Source organism: Perca flavescens, chromosome 5 (assembly GCF_004354835.1).
Source record: "Perca flavescens isolate YP-PL-M2 chromosome 5, PFLA_1.0, whole genome shotgun sequence".
Lineage (NCBI taxonomy): Eukaryota > Metazoa > Chordata > Actinopteri > Perciformes > Percidae > Perca > Perca flavescens.
In genome coordinates, this window is record NC_041335.1 from 40,263,112 (window position 1) to 40,281,605 (window position 18,494).

Below are 18,494 nucleotides of genomic sequence, written 5' to 3' on the forward strand. Positions count from 1 at the left end.
AAGCACCTAGACAGATAAGAGGAGCACAGGCAGGGGCTGCGGCCTTGACGGGTGCATGCAGCTGTGTGTGTGTGTGTCTTGAAGGCACATGTGTGGCCATACTGTAACGTTATTTTTGAAGTGTTTCCTACATTACCTTACAAGGATAGGGAAGTACATATAGTACGTCCCTTTTGATAACTTTGGGAGGAGTAAAATGTTTTTTGTGTATAAATATGAGTGTTTTTGCCGAGTAGCAGTCCCTTTTGGGTGCCTTTTTGGTGCCTTTTGGGTCCCTTTTGGGTTCCCTTTGGGCTCTTTTACCCGAACACTTTACGTGGCATTGGGATGCCATGAAGCCTTCTCCATCTACCCTTGCACTTTCTGTTGCATTGGGGAAGATTCATTATGCCTCTCTCAGCTGCAGAGGGGTTCCCTTGCGCTCGCTGAGTGTAAGGGAGGAAAAGAAAAAGAAAAAAAGAAAAAAGACTATGTCTGAGAAGCAGCTTCAAATACCTCTGTTAAACAGAGGCCAAAAAGTGCTCTTCTCTCTTACTTCACCCAGACGCTCTTTACGCTGCGTTTTGGGGAAGATTTATTTGCCCTCTTTGACACCAAAGAGGAGATTACCTGCACTCCTATGAGTGTGGGAGACACAGAGCCATGAGGAAAAGAGAAGCAGCTTTAAATACCTCTGTTAGAGCGGAGGCTTTATCATTATTTTTAGTTTTAATTTGTAGAGGACCACTTGCTTTTAATTTCTGCTTTTGTCACAAAATAATAAATAGTAGAGTCCGACTTTGGACTAGGAGAGCTAACTTTTGCCAGTTCTTTATTTTTCTCTGGGATCGTCTTGCCCGCTGTCAAGCGAGTAGGGTTCCCCCCATACGGGGGTTAGTGACTCCTCTTTAACCGCCCGTGGAGAGTTGCCTCCTGGCGGGGATCGACTTGGACACGCAGACCTCCTGTTATCTCCTAGTGGGGAGTGCATTTCCCTATCCGCGCAGCCAGGTCAGAGCCTCTGAGCATCCCCCTCTCTCAGTCGGGCGACCAAGGAGGGCAAGGCGGGCGTCCTCGAGAAGGAAGAGACCTCCGGTGACCCTGGGAGGACGGCTGAGAGCGTGAGTACTAAAGAGAAATCATTGGTTTTTATAGATCCCCTCGGGCAGTGCTTGTCATATACAGGGGGATAAGAGCCCGTGTCTTTTGGGGACGTCTGGAGTAACGTGTATCTAACCTCTTGTCTCGCCTTCGGGTTCCCTGATCCGGGCGAGGGCTTCTCCTTAGACGGAGAGCGTGTGTGTCTCTATAAACTAAATTAATCAGGGAAGTGTCAAAAGCAACTCCTTTTTAGTATAGGTCAAAACATCCGCCCCGCTGACGGGCAACTGGTGTTCGTCCGTACGGCAGAAGAGGGCACTAGTAGGGCCGGGGGTTTGCTGAGGGGAAGGCAATAAAAAGGGGCTGGCTTGGCCACAGCGAGTGACGGCTCAGCGAACTGCCACACCGGTCTACAATACACACACACACATACACATACATACACACACACCGTATATATACAGTATATACTGTATATATAGATTGATGATGATGATGAAGACTGACCTTCCTCACATTAACACATAAAACAGGACAGCTGATTGATGATCAATACAACATGTTTATTGTCATCAAACAAACTGAATACAATGAAATAATGAGGTTATTGATCTGATCTCTGATCTCTACAGGAAATCAGTTCCTTCAAAATAAAAGACCCAAACTCTGAATACAACTTTCCTTTAACAACAGATTTATACAGTGAGACATACCATAAAGTATATTATTAAAGTAAATTTTAATACTGCAGTACTGGGACTACATCGTGCAGACTTGACTGTTGCCATGGCGACCAGTAGGATGACTCCGATACCACAAAGTTACAATGAGACACGAAGCTGCAGAAGAAGAACAGAAAGACTATCAACCTAAACAGGAAGTGAACACAAGGTGAAGCATCAGTTTCACCATGGGCGCCAGTCGCTGGAAAATAGGTTTCCCTCAAAGCCATTATTAAAAAGGCAGTTTTAGGGTTATTATTTAGCTGACAGGGTAACAATATGAACTCATAAGTTTGTTATAAATAAAACATTCTGCATGACAAAACAAAACAAGAAATCATATTCCTACCATTACATGTCATTTAGCTGACGCTTTTATCCAAAGTAACTTACAATTGCTATATATGTCAGAGGTTGCACGCCTCTAGAGCAACTAGGGGTTAAGTGTCTTGCTCAGGGACACATTGGTTGATGTATCACAGTGGGAATTGAACCCGGATCTCCCACACCAAAGGCACGTGTCATATCCACTGCGCCATCACCACCCCACCATCCATATCAGATAATCTGTCAGAAAGTCTGAGGACTTTACCACCAAGACTGAAGATAATATCAAACAGGTTTTAAGGTCCAGACTGGAGAAAGACTGACTGGGACTGAGTTTATCACATTTCACCTAACAATGGAGCCTACAGCAAGACTCTCAGGATTTCACTCAGAGATTACTGGGCATCAGGACTTCACTCAGAGATTATTGGGCATCAGGATTTCATTCAGAGATTATTGGGTATTGGTCTGAGACAGAGGAGTCACTGGGAGAGATGTTTGGTGGAAGGTGGGTGTTCAACACAAAGTGTCTTTATTATCCATGGAGGACACTTTGGTTTACAGCCAGTTGTACATAGACAACAAACACAATAATTACAAAGATTACATTTTAAGAAAGTCTTTGACAATGCTAATGGCAGCAGGAATAAGTACCTGAACGGGTATGGAAGACAAAACAACTTGTGTCGCTTTAGTCAACGTTTATGTCGCCTTTTCCAACATTTGACCGTTTTGGAAGCATACAACAGAACTGAACAAGTAGAGTACCTGTCTGTCTGCCTGCCCGTCCGCCTGTCCGTCTGCCTGTCTGTCTGCGCCTGTCCTCTTCAGCCGGACGCGTCCACTCCTGCAGGATCAGATTCAGATCAAATTAAACAGATGAAGAAATGAAAGGGGGAGGGGGGGGGACATGCAGCAAAGGGCCGCAGGTCAGAGTCGAACCCGCAGCTGCTGCGTCGAGGAGTAAACCTCTCTATATATGGGCATGCGCTCTTCCACCTGAGCTACCTGGGCACTCAACTCTTATAACTTAGATAAAATATGTGAAGAGCCGTTTCTGTCTCACCTGTTGAGCTTCTTCTTCTCCTGCTCGGCAGCCATCTTGTTTCCAGCCTCCCGGCTCTCCTGACTCTGCCGCAGCCAATCAGCATGCAGCTCAGCAGGGGGACACAGCTGACATCATCATCACCATCATCAGACCACATAAAGAGAGAGAGTTAAACCACTGTTAGATATTTTCTCTTCATCTCATGTTCAGATCCAAACGGGGCTGGCACCATAGATATTATTATTATTATTATTATTAACCTAATATTAATGGATAGAGCATGTGTGACGTCAACCATTGGTTTGTGCAGAGCTGCTCTGAGGCTTTGAGTTTGCCGTTACGGGCGCGGTCATCATGGTTGCATTACAAACGGACGTGACGATTTGAAGTCGAGAGGTTGGAGCTGGGGAGGAGATGGGGAGGAGCAGAGGAGGAGCTGGGGAGGATCAGGGGAAGAGATGGGGAGAAGATGGGGAGGAGCGGGGGAGGAGCAGAGGAGGAGCTGGGGAGGAGCGGGGAAGGAGCGGAGGAGGAGCTGGGGAGGAGCGGGGGAGGAGCAGGGGAGGAGATGGGGAAGAGATGGGGAGGAGTGACAACTGTTTTATCTCAGTGGAAGCTCGTAGACGTAGCTGCAGCTGCTCCGTGTTAGTAGTTTTTTTTTTCTATCAACTGTACTCGCATATTTATAGTGATCAAGATTAACGTAAAAATTGGCCAGAATTCTCCCTTAAGCGGGGAGAGCAGCAGTACAGGATCCCCATAGGGTACAAAACAGAGCAGCATCAATGACAACAGACACCACATTGATTCATCAATTAAAAGGAGGAGCTGGGGTGGAGCTGGGTTGCAAGCGCTAGCAGAGATGGAGCAAGGTAGGCTGGGAAAAGCAGTTTATATAGAGCGCACTATTTGGAAATCCAATCTAAAGAGGGAATCAGCTGAGCCATCAGCTGGTGAGCCGGCTGAGGACCTGTCACCTGTGAGCTAATAGCCGAGCTCGACTCCGTGACCTGCCACAACTTATGCTAGGTTTCATTTTTGTTAGATAAAGTCTACATTTCCTAACTTAACGATAGTGTAAATAATATTATTAACGGCAGTTGGCTTAGGGTTAATAATATGATCCAACTATTTGAAACTGTATAATATAGGTTAGATGTTATTAATCATAGAAATATTAATGTTATAGTCTTGCTAACTGCATGCTGTTCAATAGCCAGCAGATGGAAATGAGCTCATTTAACCAAGTTAATGTTATAGAACATACTACAGAGTCTACATCCGTTGGTTAAGCAGGGTAGTCTGAGAGGGAGAGCCTTTTCTCTTCTTCAACCCCTCTTCGTCCCTATGCTCTGTCCATTCATATTTACAGTCTATGGCTGGGACTACTTCCTGGTGTGTTGTACCTGTATGTTGGGACAGGACTACCTCCTGGTGTGTTGTACCTGTATGTTGGGACAGGACTACCTCCTGGTGTGTTGTACCTGTATGTTGGGCCAGGACTACCTCCTGGTGTGTTGTACCTGTGTGTTGGGACAGGACTACCTCCTGGTGTGTTGTACCTGTATGTGTTGGTCTTGGGCTGCCACTACATCCTGGACCGTCTCCAGGAAAGCCACCGTAGTCTCCAGCACGGTCACCATGTCGACTCGGCCGCCGTGGATTGTGGGTAGCAGCTGCCGCAGCGTGCTGCAGCTCTGAGTGATGCGTTTCCTGTCAGAGATGAGTCATCGTCATGTGAGGACACCTGGATTATGTGACCACAGTGATGACCTCATGCAGCAGGTTTTATATTAAGAATACAGAATAAGATATTCAGCCTCAGGCCGAGCAGAGAAAACCTGGAGCACATTTATTCAAATTGAAATGAATTAAAACAAATATATAACTAAATAATAAGAGCCGGGGGGTGTTTACTGTTAAGTGTACTGTAAGTCTGTGCTACCAACATTGCCATCTTGAGTTCAGATTGCTTCACGTTTTCTGCCTCCGTCTGTTCTTTCATGATAAAGGATGAAATCGCCCGTGCGCCCTTATGTGCCTCTTCTTTTTTTTAATTGTTTTTAACTGCTCTTCAATGTTTTATGTAAAGCACTTTGAATTGCCCTGTTGCTGAAATGTGCTATATAAATAAAGCTGCCTTGCCTTGCCTTCTGCGCGATGGTGCTGCTGTGTTTTAATGTGCTGGGTGATGTCATTTTTCCCACCGTGCGCTACATTAAAGTCAATGCGACACACCTTACAAAAAGCCTGGAGGTTTGATGCATGTGAATTGTTGCAACACTGTTGAAATTTACAGCTATATTTCAATTTCTTTGCAGGAACACCACCTTCACCTGCCATTTTTATCTGCTCGCTTTGGGGTCTGAACTTTCCGCAAAGCTTGCTCAGAGATCAACTGAGCAACTGGGTTATAGGTTGCCAGGTAGAGGGTTATAGGTTGCCAGGTTGAGGCTTACAGGTTGCCAGGTTGAGGGTTATAGGTTGACAGGTTGAGGCTTACAGGTTGCCAGGTTGAGGCTTACAGGTTGCCAGGTAGAGGGTTATAGGTTGCCAGGTTGAGGCTTACAGGTTGCCAGGTTGAGGGTTATAGGTTGCCAGGTTGAGGCTTACAGGTTGCCAGGTTGAGGCTTACAGGTTGCCAGGTAGAGGGTTATAGGTTGCCAGGTTGAGGCTTACAGGTTGCCAGGTTGAGGCTTACAGGTTGCCAGGTTGAGGGTTATAGGTTGCCAGGTTGAGGTGACTAATGGGTTGAACATTGTATATGATAGATTGTGTGAATAGGATGCGTGTCATACAAAATCTGGCAACTGGTCAACATTAGACAAACATATTGGTCTAATTATTTATAAAGGAAGTTTGGGCCATGCTGCAAATTACAGGAGTTTCCCGGGAGAAATAACAAACCGGGAGGAGTCCGGGAGATAGGCCTAAGGCCTTAGAGGATGAGTAGAGGCCTTAAAGGGTGAGTAGAGGCCTTAGAGGGTGAGTAGTGGCCTTAGAGGGTGAGTAGAGGCCTTAGAGGGTGAGTAGAGACCTTAAAGGGTGAGTAGAGGCCTTAGAGGGTGAGTAGAGGCCTTAGAGGGTGAGTAGTGGCCTTAGAGGGTGAGTAGAGACCTTAAAGGGTGAGTAGAGGCCTTAGAGGGTGGGTAGAGGCCTTAGAGGGTGAGTAGAGACCTTAGAGGGTGAGTAGAGGCCTTAGAGGGTGAGTAGAGACCTTAAAGGGTGAGTAGAGGCCTTAGAGGGTGAGTAGTGGCCTTAGAGGGTGAGTTGCGGCCTTAGAGGGTGAGTTGCAGTCTTAGAGGGTTAGTAGAGGCCTTAGAGGGTGAGTAGAGGCCTTAGAGGGCGAGTAGAGGCCTTAGAGGGCGAGTAGAGACCTTAGAGGGCGAGTAGAGACCTTAGAGGGTGAGTAGAGGCCTTAGAGGGTGAGTAGAGACCTTAAAGGGTGAGTAGAGGCCTTAGAGGGTGAGTAGCGGTCTTAGAGGGTGTAGAGGCCTTAGAGGGTGTAGAGGCCTTAGAGGGCGAGTAGTGGCCTTAGAGGGTGAGTAGAGGCCTAAGAGGGTGAGTAGAGGCCTTAGAGGGTGAGTAGAGGCTTTAGAGAGTGAGTAGAGGCCTTAGAGGGTGAGTAGAGACGTTAGAGGGTGAGTAGTGGCCTTAGAGGCCTTAGAGGGTGAGTAGAGGCTTTAGAGGGTGAGTAGAGGCCTTAGAGGCCTTAGAGGGTGAGTAGTGGCCTTAGAGGCCTTAGAGGGTGAGTAGAGGTCTTAGAGGGTGAGTAGTGGCCTAAGAGGGTGAGTAGAGGCCTTAGAGGGTGAGTAGAGGCTTTAGAGGGTGAGTAGAGGCCTTAGAGGGTGAGTAGAGACCTTAGAGGGTGAGTAGAGGCTTTAGAGGGTGAGTAGAGACCTTAGAGGCCTTAGAGGGTGAGTAGAGGTCTTAGAGGGTGAGTAGTGGCCTTAGAGGTCTTAGAGGGTGAGTAGTGGCCTTAGAGGCCTTAGAGGGTGAGTAGAGGTCTTAGAGGGTGAGTAGTGGCCTTAGAGGCCTTAGAGGGTGAGTAGAGGTCTTAGAGGGTGAGTAGTGGCCTTAGGTCTTAGAGGGTGAGTATTGGCCTTAGAGGTCTTAGAGGGTGAGTAGAGGTCTTAGAGCGTGAGTAGTGGCCTTAGAGGCCTTAGAGGGTGAGTAGAGGTCTTAGAGGGTGAGTAGTGGCCTTAGAGGGTGAGAAGTGGCCTTAGAGGCTTTAGAGGGTGAGTAGAGGCCTTAGAGGGTGAGTAGTGGCCTTAGAGGCCTTAGAGGGTGAGTAGAGGTCTTAGAGGGTGAGTAGTGGCCTTAGAGGGTGAGTAGAGGTCTTAGAGGGTGAGTAGAGGCCTTAGAGGGTGAGTAGTGGCCTTAGAGGCCTTAGAGGGTGAGTAGTGGCCTTAGAGGGTGAGTAGTGGCCTTAGAGGCCTTAGAGGGTGAGTAGAGGCCTTAGAGGGTGAGTAGTGGCCTTAGAGGCCTTAGAGGGTGAGTAGAGGTCTTAGAGGGTGAGTAGTGGCCTTAGAGGTCTTAGAGGGTGAGTATTGGCCTTAGAGGTCTTAGAGGGTGAGTAGAGGTCTTAGAGCGTGAGTAGTGGCCTTAGAGGCCTTAGAGGGTGAGTAGAGGTCTTAGAGGGTGAGTAGAGACGTTAGAGGGTGAGTAGTGGCCTTAGAGGCCTTAGAGGGTGAGTAGAGGCTTTAGAGGGTGAGTAGAGGCCTTAGAGGCCTTAGAGGGTGAGTAGTGGCCTTAGAGGCCTTAGAGGGTGAGTAGAGGTCTTAGAGGGTGAGTAGTGGCCTTAGAGGCCTTAGAGGGTGAGTAGAGGTCTTAGAGGGTGAGTAGTGGCCTAAGAGGGTGAGTAGAGGCCTTAGAGGGTGAGTAGAGGCTTTAGAGGGTGAGTAGAGGCCTTAGAGGGTGAGTAGAGACCTTAGAGGGTGAGTAGAGGCTTTAGAGGGTGAGTAGAGACCTTAGAGGCCTTAGAGGGTGAGTAGAGGTCTTAGAGGGTGAGTAGTGGCCTTAGAGGTCTTAGAGGGTGAGTAGTGGCCTTAGAGGCCTTAGAGGGTGAGTAGAGGTCTTAGAGGGTGAGTAGTGGCCTTAGAGGCCTTAGAGGGTGAGTAGAGGTCTTAGAGGGTGAGTAGTGGCCTTAGAGGTCTTAGAGGGTGAGTATTGGCCTTAGAGGTCTTAGAGGGTGAGTAGAGGTCTTAGAGCGTGAGTAGTGGCCTTAGAGGCCTTAGAGGGTGAGTAGAGGTCTTAGAGGGTGAGTAGTGGCCTTAGAGGGTGAGAAGTGGCCTTAGAGGCTTTAGAGGGTGAGTAGAGGCCTTAGAGGGTGAGTAGTGGCCTTAGAGGCCTTAGAGGGTGAGTAGAGGTCTTAGAGGGTGAGTAGTGGCCTTAGAGGGTGAGTAGAGGTCTTAGAGGGTGAGTAGAGGCCTTAGAGGGTGAGTAGTGGCCTTAGAGGCCTTAGAGGGTGAGTAGTGGCCTTAGAGGCCTTAGAGGGTGAGTAGAGGCCTTAGAGGGTGAGTAGAGGCCTTAGAGGCCTTAGAGGGTGAGTAGAGGTCTTAGAGGGTGAGTAGTGGCCTTAGAGGCCTTAGAGGGTGAGTAGAGGTCTTAGAGGGTGAGTAGTGGCCTTAGAGGTCTTAGAGGGTGAGTATTGGCCTTAGAGGTCTTAGAGGGTGAGTAGAGGTCTTAGAGCGTGAGTAGTGGCCTTAGAGGCCTTAGAGGGTGAGTAGAGGTCTTAGAGGGTGAGTAGTGGCCTTAGAGGGTGAGAAGTGGCCTTAGAGGCTTTAGAGGGTGAGTAGAGGCCTTAGAGGGTGAGTAGTGGCCTTAGAGGCCTTAGAGGGTGAGTAGAGGTCTTAGAGGGTGAGTAGTGGCCTTAGAGGGTGAGTAGAGGCCTTAGAGGGTGAGTAGTGGCCTTAGAGGCCTTAGAGGGTGAGTATTGGCCTTAGAGGTCTTAGAGGGTGAGTAGAGGTCTTAGAGGGTGAGTAGTGGCCTTAGAGGCCTTAGAGGGTGAGTAGAGGTCTTAGAGGGTGAGTAGTGGCCTTAGAGGGTGAGAAGTGGCCTTAGAGGCTTTAGAGGGTGAGTAGAGGCCTTAGAGGGTGAGTAGTGGCCTTAGAGGCCTTAGAGGGTGAGTAGAGGTCTTAGAGGGTGAGTAGAGGCCTTAGAGGGTGAGGTGGCCTTAGAGGCTTTAGAGGGTGAGTAGAGGCCTTAGAGGGTGAGTAGAGGCCTTAGAGGGTGAGTAGAGGCCTTAGAGGGTGAGTAGAGGCCTTAGAGGGTGATTAGAGGGTGAGTAGTGGCCTTAGAGGGTGAGTAGTGGCCTTAGAGGGTGAGAAGTGGCCTTAGAGGCTTTAGAGGGTGAGTAGAGGTCTTAGAGGGTGAGTAGAGGCCTTAGAGGGTTAGAGAGGTGAGGGTGAGAGGTCTCCAGAGATCCAGACTCAAGGGTTTGGAGTGGTTTAGAGGGGTTAGAGGGTGAGTAGAGGTTTAGTGCAGCAGGTCGGGAGAGGCCATTGGACAGAACACACTGAGCGTAAGAACACAAGCGTGCGGGTCGAGTCTTCAAACATCTCCATCTCTGTTCGCCTCACGTTAATTCCTCTAATGTGAACACAGGAAGTGCCCCTTCACAATAAAAGCCCAGGTGATAGTCGGTACCTGCGGTGTCTCTCCAGTAAAACACAACTGCTGCTCTTCATCCTCACACTTTCATCCTCCTCTTCCTCTGCAGGGACAGCAGCCGCCTGCAGAGCGGCAGAGTCAATGGTGGACAGAGTCTGACCCCTAACAGAACCAGGACCAGAACCAGGACCGGGACTAGTCTCTGCAGACGGTCGGTCAGTCATCTGGACCTGAACCGGGATCAGTCTGCACCAGATTATCTCAAACACAGAGAAAAGTAGATTATTATGACAGGAATTAGAGGAGAGAAACTAAAGTTAGATCTGTGGATAACATTTCAGTGTCACAGTCAATCTCAAGTCCTATGAGTTCTCTTTATGTCATATCTGAAATAGTTTATATGTACCCATAAACTCTTCATGTGTGGGTTTCTTTGTGTTTTAACATCCAGGCCAGGGGACTACAAACCCACACAGCCTTTAACTCAGGTATAATCATAACTTTCATTCATTTACTCGGTCTCCTTCTTAAAATAACAAACAGAAGCTCACCTGAGTGTTGGAGTCAGTCTGTGAATGAGCCTCACCTGTCCTCCAGGTGCAACAACTTCCGGGTCACATGATGCCTTCAGGACTTCTTCTTCTTCTTAATTAGGGTTTTACTGCAGTTCGCATCCCATGTGTCATTACTGCCTCCTACTGGTGATAACTGTCAGCTATTATTTTATCACATTACAGCTTATTTACTGATAGTGACTGGTTGTGTCCGGTTAGCCCCACTGTTTCTCACTCCTCCTACTTTATTTAAGATTTCATGTATGTGCCCCCCAATAATATCGCTGCCACTGGTTGGATGTTCCCTCTGAAGGAACACGCTGGAACCCTGTAGACCTTCAGGTCTTCGCTGGAGATTTGAACTTTCTGGCTTAAATGTCGGTGAGACGCTGCAGTCTGAATGTCAGACTTTATTTTATTAAATAATATCTGAAATATTAAATATCAGGAGACACAATGTCACCGCTTCTTCACTGCTGCTTCTCTGTTAACTCAGAATACAATGAGCTGATTTGATGATGTACATTTCTTGATTAATCTGGATTTAAAGGCAGTAAACTAATAAATAAATCAGTTATCAGATGATAGAGAGAGTTGGACATTACATTAAACTTTAAGAAACATTCAGCTGTCCAATCGAGTTTGAGCAAGTCAAAGGTCATGAGCCTGCATGAATCATCATATCATTAATAATAATAAGAAAGCTGGAAGCTTCATTTGTATGATAATGTTGTGCCTGTCTTTATGAGAGAAAGGTCTCCTGGTGAAGGTCACTGATTATTGTTTCTATATGGTATTTCTGTTCAGCCGAATCATTTCTCAACTCACTTATTACATTTATTTAGATAAAAGCAGATCTTTCACCACTGAAAAACACACCACCATCAAAAATGAAAATCAAACTTTATTCAAACTTCTTTTTACAAAATACAAAGAGAAAAACTAGACAGAGGACAGGAGGTGTGTGTTTACAGGATAAACAGGAAGTGTGTGTTTACATGCGACAGGTGTCGTGAAAGGCCTCCAGGGTCCTAAAGTCCCTCCACGTTGGAGGAAGTCCGTCCTGCAGGAAACGACCGCAGCGCTGACACGGAGACTGGAAGAGTTTAATGTAGCTCCGCAGCCAGGTCTACGGAGAGACAGACAGGTAGAGAGACAGGTAGGCAGAGAGACAGGGGGAGAGAAAGAGACAGACAGGCAGAGAGACAGGCAGTTTGAGAGACAGGCAGTTTGAGAGACAAACATACAGGTAGGCAGAGAGACAGGTCGAGAGACAAACAGACAGACAGAGTTTAAAAGATAATTTTGTTCTTTTCCACCCTGGACTCTCTGTCTCCATGTCTGAGTGTCTGATGGAACAACAATCTGTGAATCTGGTCCAGTATTAAACCAGAACCGAGCTGTAATGTAACCCTACAGGACTAATGTTCAGCAGCAGTTAGAGTCACTAAAAATTCTGTTGTTGCTGCTGACAGACTCAGATTATTATTCTAAGTGTCTGACAACATTATGGGATGGATCCCTACAGAGATAGACCTTTTAGTTAAAGAGTAAGATCCTTTTAGTTTAACATGAAACAGCCCCCCAAACTCCACCAGACTCCATGTAAATAATCAGGACTTTTAGCATGTATAGAGCCAGCATATCTCCACCAGACTCCATGTAAATAATCAGGACTTTTAGTGTGTATAGAGCCAGCATATCTCCACCAGACTCCATGTAAATAATCAGGATTTTTAGCGTGTATAGAGCCAGCATATCTCCACCAGACTCCATGTAAATAATCAGGACTTTTAGCGTGTATAGAGCCAGCATATCTCCACCAGACTCCATGTAAATAATCACTACTTTTAGCGTGTATAGAGCCAGCATATCTCCACCAGACTCCATGTAAATAATCAGGACTTTTAGTGTGTATAGAGCCAGCATATCTCCACCAGACTCCATGTAAATAATCAGGACTTTTAGCGTGTATAGAGCCAGCATATCTCCACCAGACTCCATGTAAATAATCAGGACTTTTAGCGTGTATAGATCCAGCATATCTCCACCAGACTCCATGTAAATAATCACTACTTTTAGCGTGTATAGAGTCAGCATATCTCCACATGTAAATGGGTGAATTAAGGGTTTATTTCAACCAAACCAGAGAGGTGATTGTTGGAACAGTGGAGAGATGAACCAAGACGGCTTTTGATAGTTTGATTTAGTTCCTGTCCACTTTGAATGAAGTGTGTTTTACGATGATGTGTTTTTCGACTCCGACCTGCGGCCCGTTGCTGCATGTCATTCCCACCTCTCTCTCCCAGGGCTCCACACTAACTTTTTGCCTTGGTTGCACTGGTGCGCCTAACTTTTTTTATTTAGGTGCACCAGCACAAAATTTAGGTGCACCCAAATTTTTCCTCGCATCGCCGTAACGCTGAATGGCGATAGACAATATATAGCTCTGTATTTTTTTACAAAGTGGGCTAAATGTTCAGTTTTAAGTCAAAGCCACTTTTCACAAGCTCTTTTATTAAAACAGATTGTGATTAAAATAAAATGCAAAGACAGGGTTTCCTTTACCAGTTTGAAAATATACAGCTGCAACACATGTAAATGAAATTTATCTAAAATAGCCTAGGAGATATATATATATATATATATATATATATATATATATATATATATATATATATATATATATATATATATATATATATATATATATATATATATATACATATATATATATATATATATATATATATATATATATATATATATATATATATATATATATATATATGTATATATGTATATGTATATATATATATATATATATATATATATATATATATACATATATATATATATATATATATATATATATATATATATATATATATATATATATATATATATATATATATATATATGTGAGAAAGCTCCTTCCTAAGCTTTCAACAACAATAACAGACTGATTAAAAGAGAAAGAGGACGCCCGGATAGCTCAGTTGGTTTGGTGGTTTGACTCCGACCTGCGGCCCTTTCCTACATGTCATCCCCCCCCCTCTCTCCCCTTTCATGTCTTCAGCTTTCCTATCAAAATAAAGGCCAAAATCTTTAGAAAAAAAAAAAGAGCGACCGAAAGACAGAGGGAGTGTGATGGACTGCAGCGTATCCTAGGCTACTCAGAGAGTGACGGCTGACTCATCAGCAGCGTTACACCCGTCTTACACGCTATTACTCAACCAACTGAAGTTAGTTCCATTTAATAACTTCTAATGTGTTTTTCACCGTGGCGGCCGCAGTAACAGAGAGTTATGGGGGCTGTGTGGAGGAAAGATCCAAACACAGGCACGGCTTTCCAGAAGGAACGGGTCATCTAACGCAACATTAAACCATAGCGATATAAACGACATGGCTTCGTTAGTGGAGAGGCAGCGGTTGTGAGGACGTTAGGTGCACCGGTGCTTCCACTCTCGAGCCCTGTCTCCCCTTTCACATCTTCAACTGTCCTGTCAATTAAAGGCCTAAAATGCCCAAAAAAAAAGAACCTTTATAAAAGTCCTGATTATTTACATGGAGTCTGGTGGGTTTGGTGATGGAAACTGGAAACTGTGTCTCACCATGAAGGAGCGGACGACGACGTCGGGCATCTGGGGCAGCTGGTAGTGTAGCAGGGCAGTAGTGGCATGGTCCGTTACCTAGCAACAACACAACCAATCAGAGCGCTGCTCACTCAGCTCAGCTGTGCAGCTCTCAGATTGGTTGAGAGGATGAAGTGTCTTACCTTCTGGAACACCTGATACTGAGACTTGGTCCATATGTCCAGCTGAGGAGACAGACAGATAGAAAGACAGAGAGAGAGACAGGTAGAGAGACAGACCGTTAAACTTCTTCAGTCACAGTTTTTTTTCTTTTTTGTTAAAACTTGTCAAAATACATATTTTTACTTTACAAGTATCCTACAAAGTATAATTTACTTCTCATATGTTCATATCAAATATAAATTATAATCTCTTGCATATCTATTCAATATTAACCTATTATTAAAATATTTTAGTAAAAAAAAGGTAAACAGACAGACAGACCTTTCCGTCCTCGCTGTAAACGTTCTCGTTGAAACCTCGAACAATAGTTCTGTCAATGAACAGCGAACGCATCACGACGATGGCCTTCAACACTTTCCCCAGGGTCACCTGAGAGATAGACAGGTAGAGCAAAGAGGAGAAAGAGAGACAGGTAGAGACAGACAAGAAGAGACAAAGAGGAGAGAGAGAGAGAAACAGGTAGAGACAGAAATGAAGAAACAAAGAGGAGAGAGAGACAGGTAGAGACAGACAGGAGAAAGGCAGACAGACAGGAAAGAGAAAGACAGGTAGAGACAAAGAGTAGAAAGAGAGATCGACAGGTATAGAGACAGACAGACAGAGACAGACAGGTCTGTTACTGTTGGATCAATAACGTTTTTATCATTTTAAGACTGATGACACCGTCAGAACTTGATAAAGGACCAGACCCCTCCCTGTGGACCAGACCCCTCCCTGTGGACCAGACCCCTCCCTGTCGAGTAGACCCCTCCCTGTCGACCAGACCCCTCCCTGTCAAGTAGACCCCTCCCTGTCGACCAGACCCCTCCCTGTCAAGTAGACCCCTCCCCTGTCCGAGCACACAGATAAAAATGTGCGATTAATTGCGAGTTAACTATGACATTAATGCGATTAATTGTGATAAAATATTTTAATCGTTTGACAGCACTAATATATATATATATATATATATATATATATATATATATATATATATATCTACCAGCAGCACAGCCGACGTCCCGTTGGGTCTGAACAGCTCGATGGTCATATCAGGAAACATCCTGCCGATCCGAGAGATGACGTCGTCCACGTACCTGCACAAAGTATCACAGGAGATATATATGTGATTATTATTTTTTCCATAATCGAGCAGCTGTGTGTGTGTGCGTGTGTGTATATGTATGTATGTATGTATATATATATAGGACTCTGAGGACTCTGATGAAGATGTAACTATACATCGAAACGTTAGTCACTGTTATGCACCTTAAGAAATAAAGTCATCAAGTAGAAGACATCTGTGTTGCACCGACAATCTTTTGCTATTTGTGCTGTTGTGTCCTGCCTTGGTTGCACCGGATTGTTGTGGTCTGCAGAAACGCAGAGAACTTCCCCTTTTTTTCTTGAATAACACAATGTGCATCTCACATCACATGTTCACTCACTATGACCACTACTACTGTCATTACTAAACATTGTGCCAAAATATCAACAATAATGTCACCGTCAGTGGGCTTATTTGCTAGCTAACCTTAGGAAGAATCCAGCACATAGACGGTACCTTAGAGTAACGTTAGGTGAAACAGGTGATTTAACACCCTACTCATTTACATACAGTTTAACAACTAAACTAAATGCTGAGGGAACATTACTGTTTTTTCATGTTGGTTTTAGCAGTATGCCTATGCACCCGCACTAAGCTGGAAAAAGTTTTAAACAGTAAGTGAATACAGCATGTCGGGGAATACAATGTCTATAGACAGTATACTACAGCGGGGGGCAAAGGCAAAGGGACCGCAGGGTTAGCTAGCGTTAGCTGTTCCCAGACAACAGAGTTGGTTTTGCCTTTTTTTGCTCACCAAATGCTGCTGCCATCTTTACTCGCACGGAGTTTTTAAATTCCAGCGGATGACTTGCACACAACTTGCCTCCCTGACTGGCTTCGGGAGGGCCGGATGTGCGAGTGCTGATGTGCGCGTGTCTTTCAGAAGACAGAGTGTTCTTGCAAAACAGAACATGGCAAAATAATCGTTTTTTTCTCGATTATACTATTTGGTGATCGTGGGAGCCAAAATCGAAATTGAAATCGAAATTCAATTAATTGCACAGCCCTACACACTACCGGTCAAAAGTTTTAGAACACCCCAATTTTTCCAGGTTTTTATTGAAATTCATGCAGTTCAATGTCTTATTGTACTCTGAAATGAAAGAATAGAACAAATGAACAATTTAAGTTAAAAAAGAAATCATGGAATCAATTTATAAACCAAAATTATTCAAAATTTTTGTCTCATCAAAGTAGCCCCCTCTGGCAGATATAACAGCTGAACACACTCGTGGTATTCTTTCTACAATGGAAATCAAATATTCTTCAGAAAGTTCTTCCCAACTCTGTTGCAGAAGTTCCCATAAATGTGTGGCACTTGGAGGTTGCTTTGCTTTCACTTTTCTGTCCAGTTCATCCCAAACCAGCTCAATGGGGTTTAAGTCTGGGGACTGTGCTGGCCACTCCATGTTTTTAAGCTTACCATCTTGTTCTTTTTTGCTAAGGTAGTTCTGGCATAGCTTGGACTTCTGTTTTGGGTCATTATCTTGCTGTAGGATGAACCCCTGACCAACTAGGCGCATACCAGAGGGTACTGCATGGCGCTGCAAAATGCTGTGGTAGGGTGCCTTTCACTCTGTACAAATCACCGATCCTGGATCCAGCAAAACCCCAGACCATCACGCTTCCTCCTCCATGTTTAACAGATGTCACACACTGAGGAACCATCCTTTCGCCTACTCAACGGTGTACAACAATCCTGCGTGATGAACCAAAGATTTCTAATTTTGATTCATCAGTCCATAACACCTTCTTCAAGTCTTCAGTAGTCCATTGACGATGTTTCTTGGCCCAGGCAAGCCTCTTTTTCTTATTCTGATGTCTTACCAATGGCTTTCTAGCTGCAACTGGACCTATCAAACCTGCAGCTCCAAGTCTTCTCTTTCCAGTTGAAACTGAGACTTCTTATTCCGACCACTATTAAGCTGTGCTTGAAGCTGTTGTCCTGTGAGCCGCCTATCACGCAAGCTGTTGACTCTCAGAAACTTGTCTTCTGATTCTGTTGTGGCTTTGGGTCTGCCAGACCTCTTCCTGTCAGAGTCTCCCCCAGTTTCTAAGTGCCTTTTGATGGTGAAGAATACTGTACTCACTGACACCTTGACTTTCTTCGCAATATCTCTGTAGGAAAGACCAACATTCTTAAGTGTTATGATGGTCTGTCTCTCTTCCATTGTTAATTGCCTTTTTCCCGCCATTTTTATAGCAACACACTAATTTCTGCAGTACAATACTGTTCAAATAATGCTCACGATGGTACGGTACCACAGTGTGTTCCAACAATACTTTTATTCTAACTGAGGGGGTTGGAAGTAATCCAGACCAGTGTGAACACCTGGGGGAATTGGTAGCACCAACTTTCAAAGCTTGATCAACCTCCATTGCTCCAGAACAGCTTTACCTTGTTAACCCATTTCTTGTTCCCTGAAAAAGGCCTTTTTGTAAAATACTGAAATGTACATTATTTTTCAGTTTTGGGTAACCTTACTTTTTGTTTAACCTCAGGCAGTTCACCACTTACCTTTGTACCATTTCAAGCTATTCATTGGACTTGAACTGCTAAAATTTCAATAAAAAAAATTAATTAGGGTGTTCTAAAACTTTTGACCAGTATATATATACCATATATACCCACACATAGAGAGAGTATCACAGGATATATATACCCACACATAGAGAGAGTAACCCAGTATATATATATATATATATATATATATATAAGCCGGGACTTTAACGCGTTAATTAAGATTAATTAATTACAGACTTTAATGCGTTAATTAATTATACAAAAAATAACACGTTAAACATTTTTTACGCATTTTAATCACACTTATTTTTGCACCGTGGGACGTTTCTCACTGGATGAGTTTCGGCGGACCGATTATACTGGAGCACCAACTAGCGTTCATGACTTCAGACCTGCTTCAGATGCTTCAGACAACAACAAACCACAGTGAACATGAACGAAGAAGCTGACGAGACAGCTTTGGTTGGCCCCGTGGATGGGACATTTTGTTATAAAAAACGAACGGATGGAAGCGTTGATTAGAGCATGGTTGTGTGCAAGCTATGCAACAAGGAATCCTCATATCACCACAGCACATCGAGCCTCAAGTATCACCTCGACGCAAAACATTTAGCAGCTAGCGTTAGCGTTAGCCCGACTCCGAGTACAAGGACCCCCACCCAACCTACACTCCACCAGATGACTGGTTTAAGGACCAGGGTAACTAAGTCTGAATGTACTTG

General features: G+C 44.8%; 2 protein-coding genes across 2 annotated transcripts in view; both read right to left on the bottom strand.

Annotated features, from left to right (window-relative positions):
• Nucleotides 1–1,622: 1,622 nt before the first annotated feature.
• LOC114555232 (uncharacterized) lies at nucleotides 1,623–10,408 on the bottom strand. The gene is made up of 6 exons (XM_028577484.1): nucleotides 10,341–10,408; nucleotides 9,826–10,035; nucleotides 4,740–4,890; nucleotides 3,196–3,302; nucleotides 2,898–2,976; nucleotides 1,623–1,919 (listed from the first exon to the last, which is right to left on the bottom strand). The coding sequence occupies exons 2-6, from the start codon at nucleotides 10,011–10,013 to the stop codon at nucleotides 1,902–1,904; spliced, it is 543 nt and encodes a 180-aa protein (XP_028433285.1). The 5' UTR covers nucleotides 10,014–10,035; nucleotides 10,341–10,408; the 3' UTR covers nucleotides 1,623–1,901.
• Nucleotides 10,409–11,229: 821 nt separating this feature from the next.
• The window catches only part of med27 (mediator complex subunit 27), a 10,489-nt gene continuing 3,224 nt past the window's right edge, over nucleotides 11,230–18,494 (bottom strand). The window contains exons 4-8 of the mRNA XM_028577474.1: nucleotides 15,144–15,237; nucleotides 14,423–14,530; nucleotides 14,122–14,163; nucleotides 13,958–14,035; nucleotides 11,230–11,472 (exon numbers count right to left, since the gene is read on the bottom strand). Coding sequence (XP_028433275.1) covers nucleotides 11,338–11,472; nucleotides 13,958–14,035; nucleotides 14,122–14,163; nucleotides 14,423–14,530; nucleotides 15,144–15,237 — 457 coding nt within the window. The 3' untranslated portion in view covers nucleotides 11,230–11,337. The remainder of the gene's footprint in view (nucleotides 11,473–13,957; nucleotides 14,036–14,121; nucleotides 14,164–14,422; nucleotides 14,531–15,143; nucleotides 15,238–18,494) is intronic.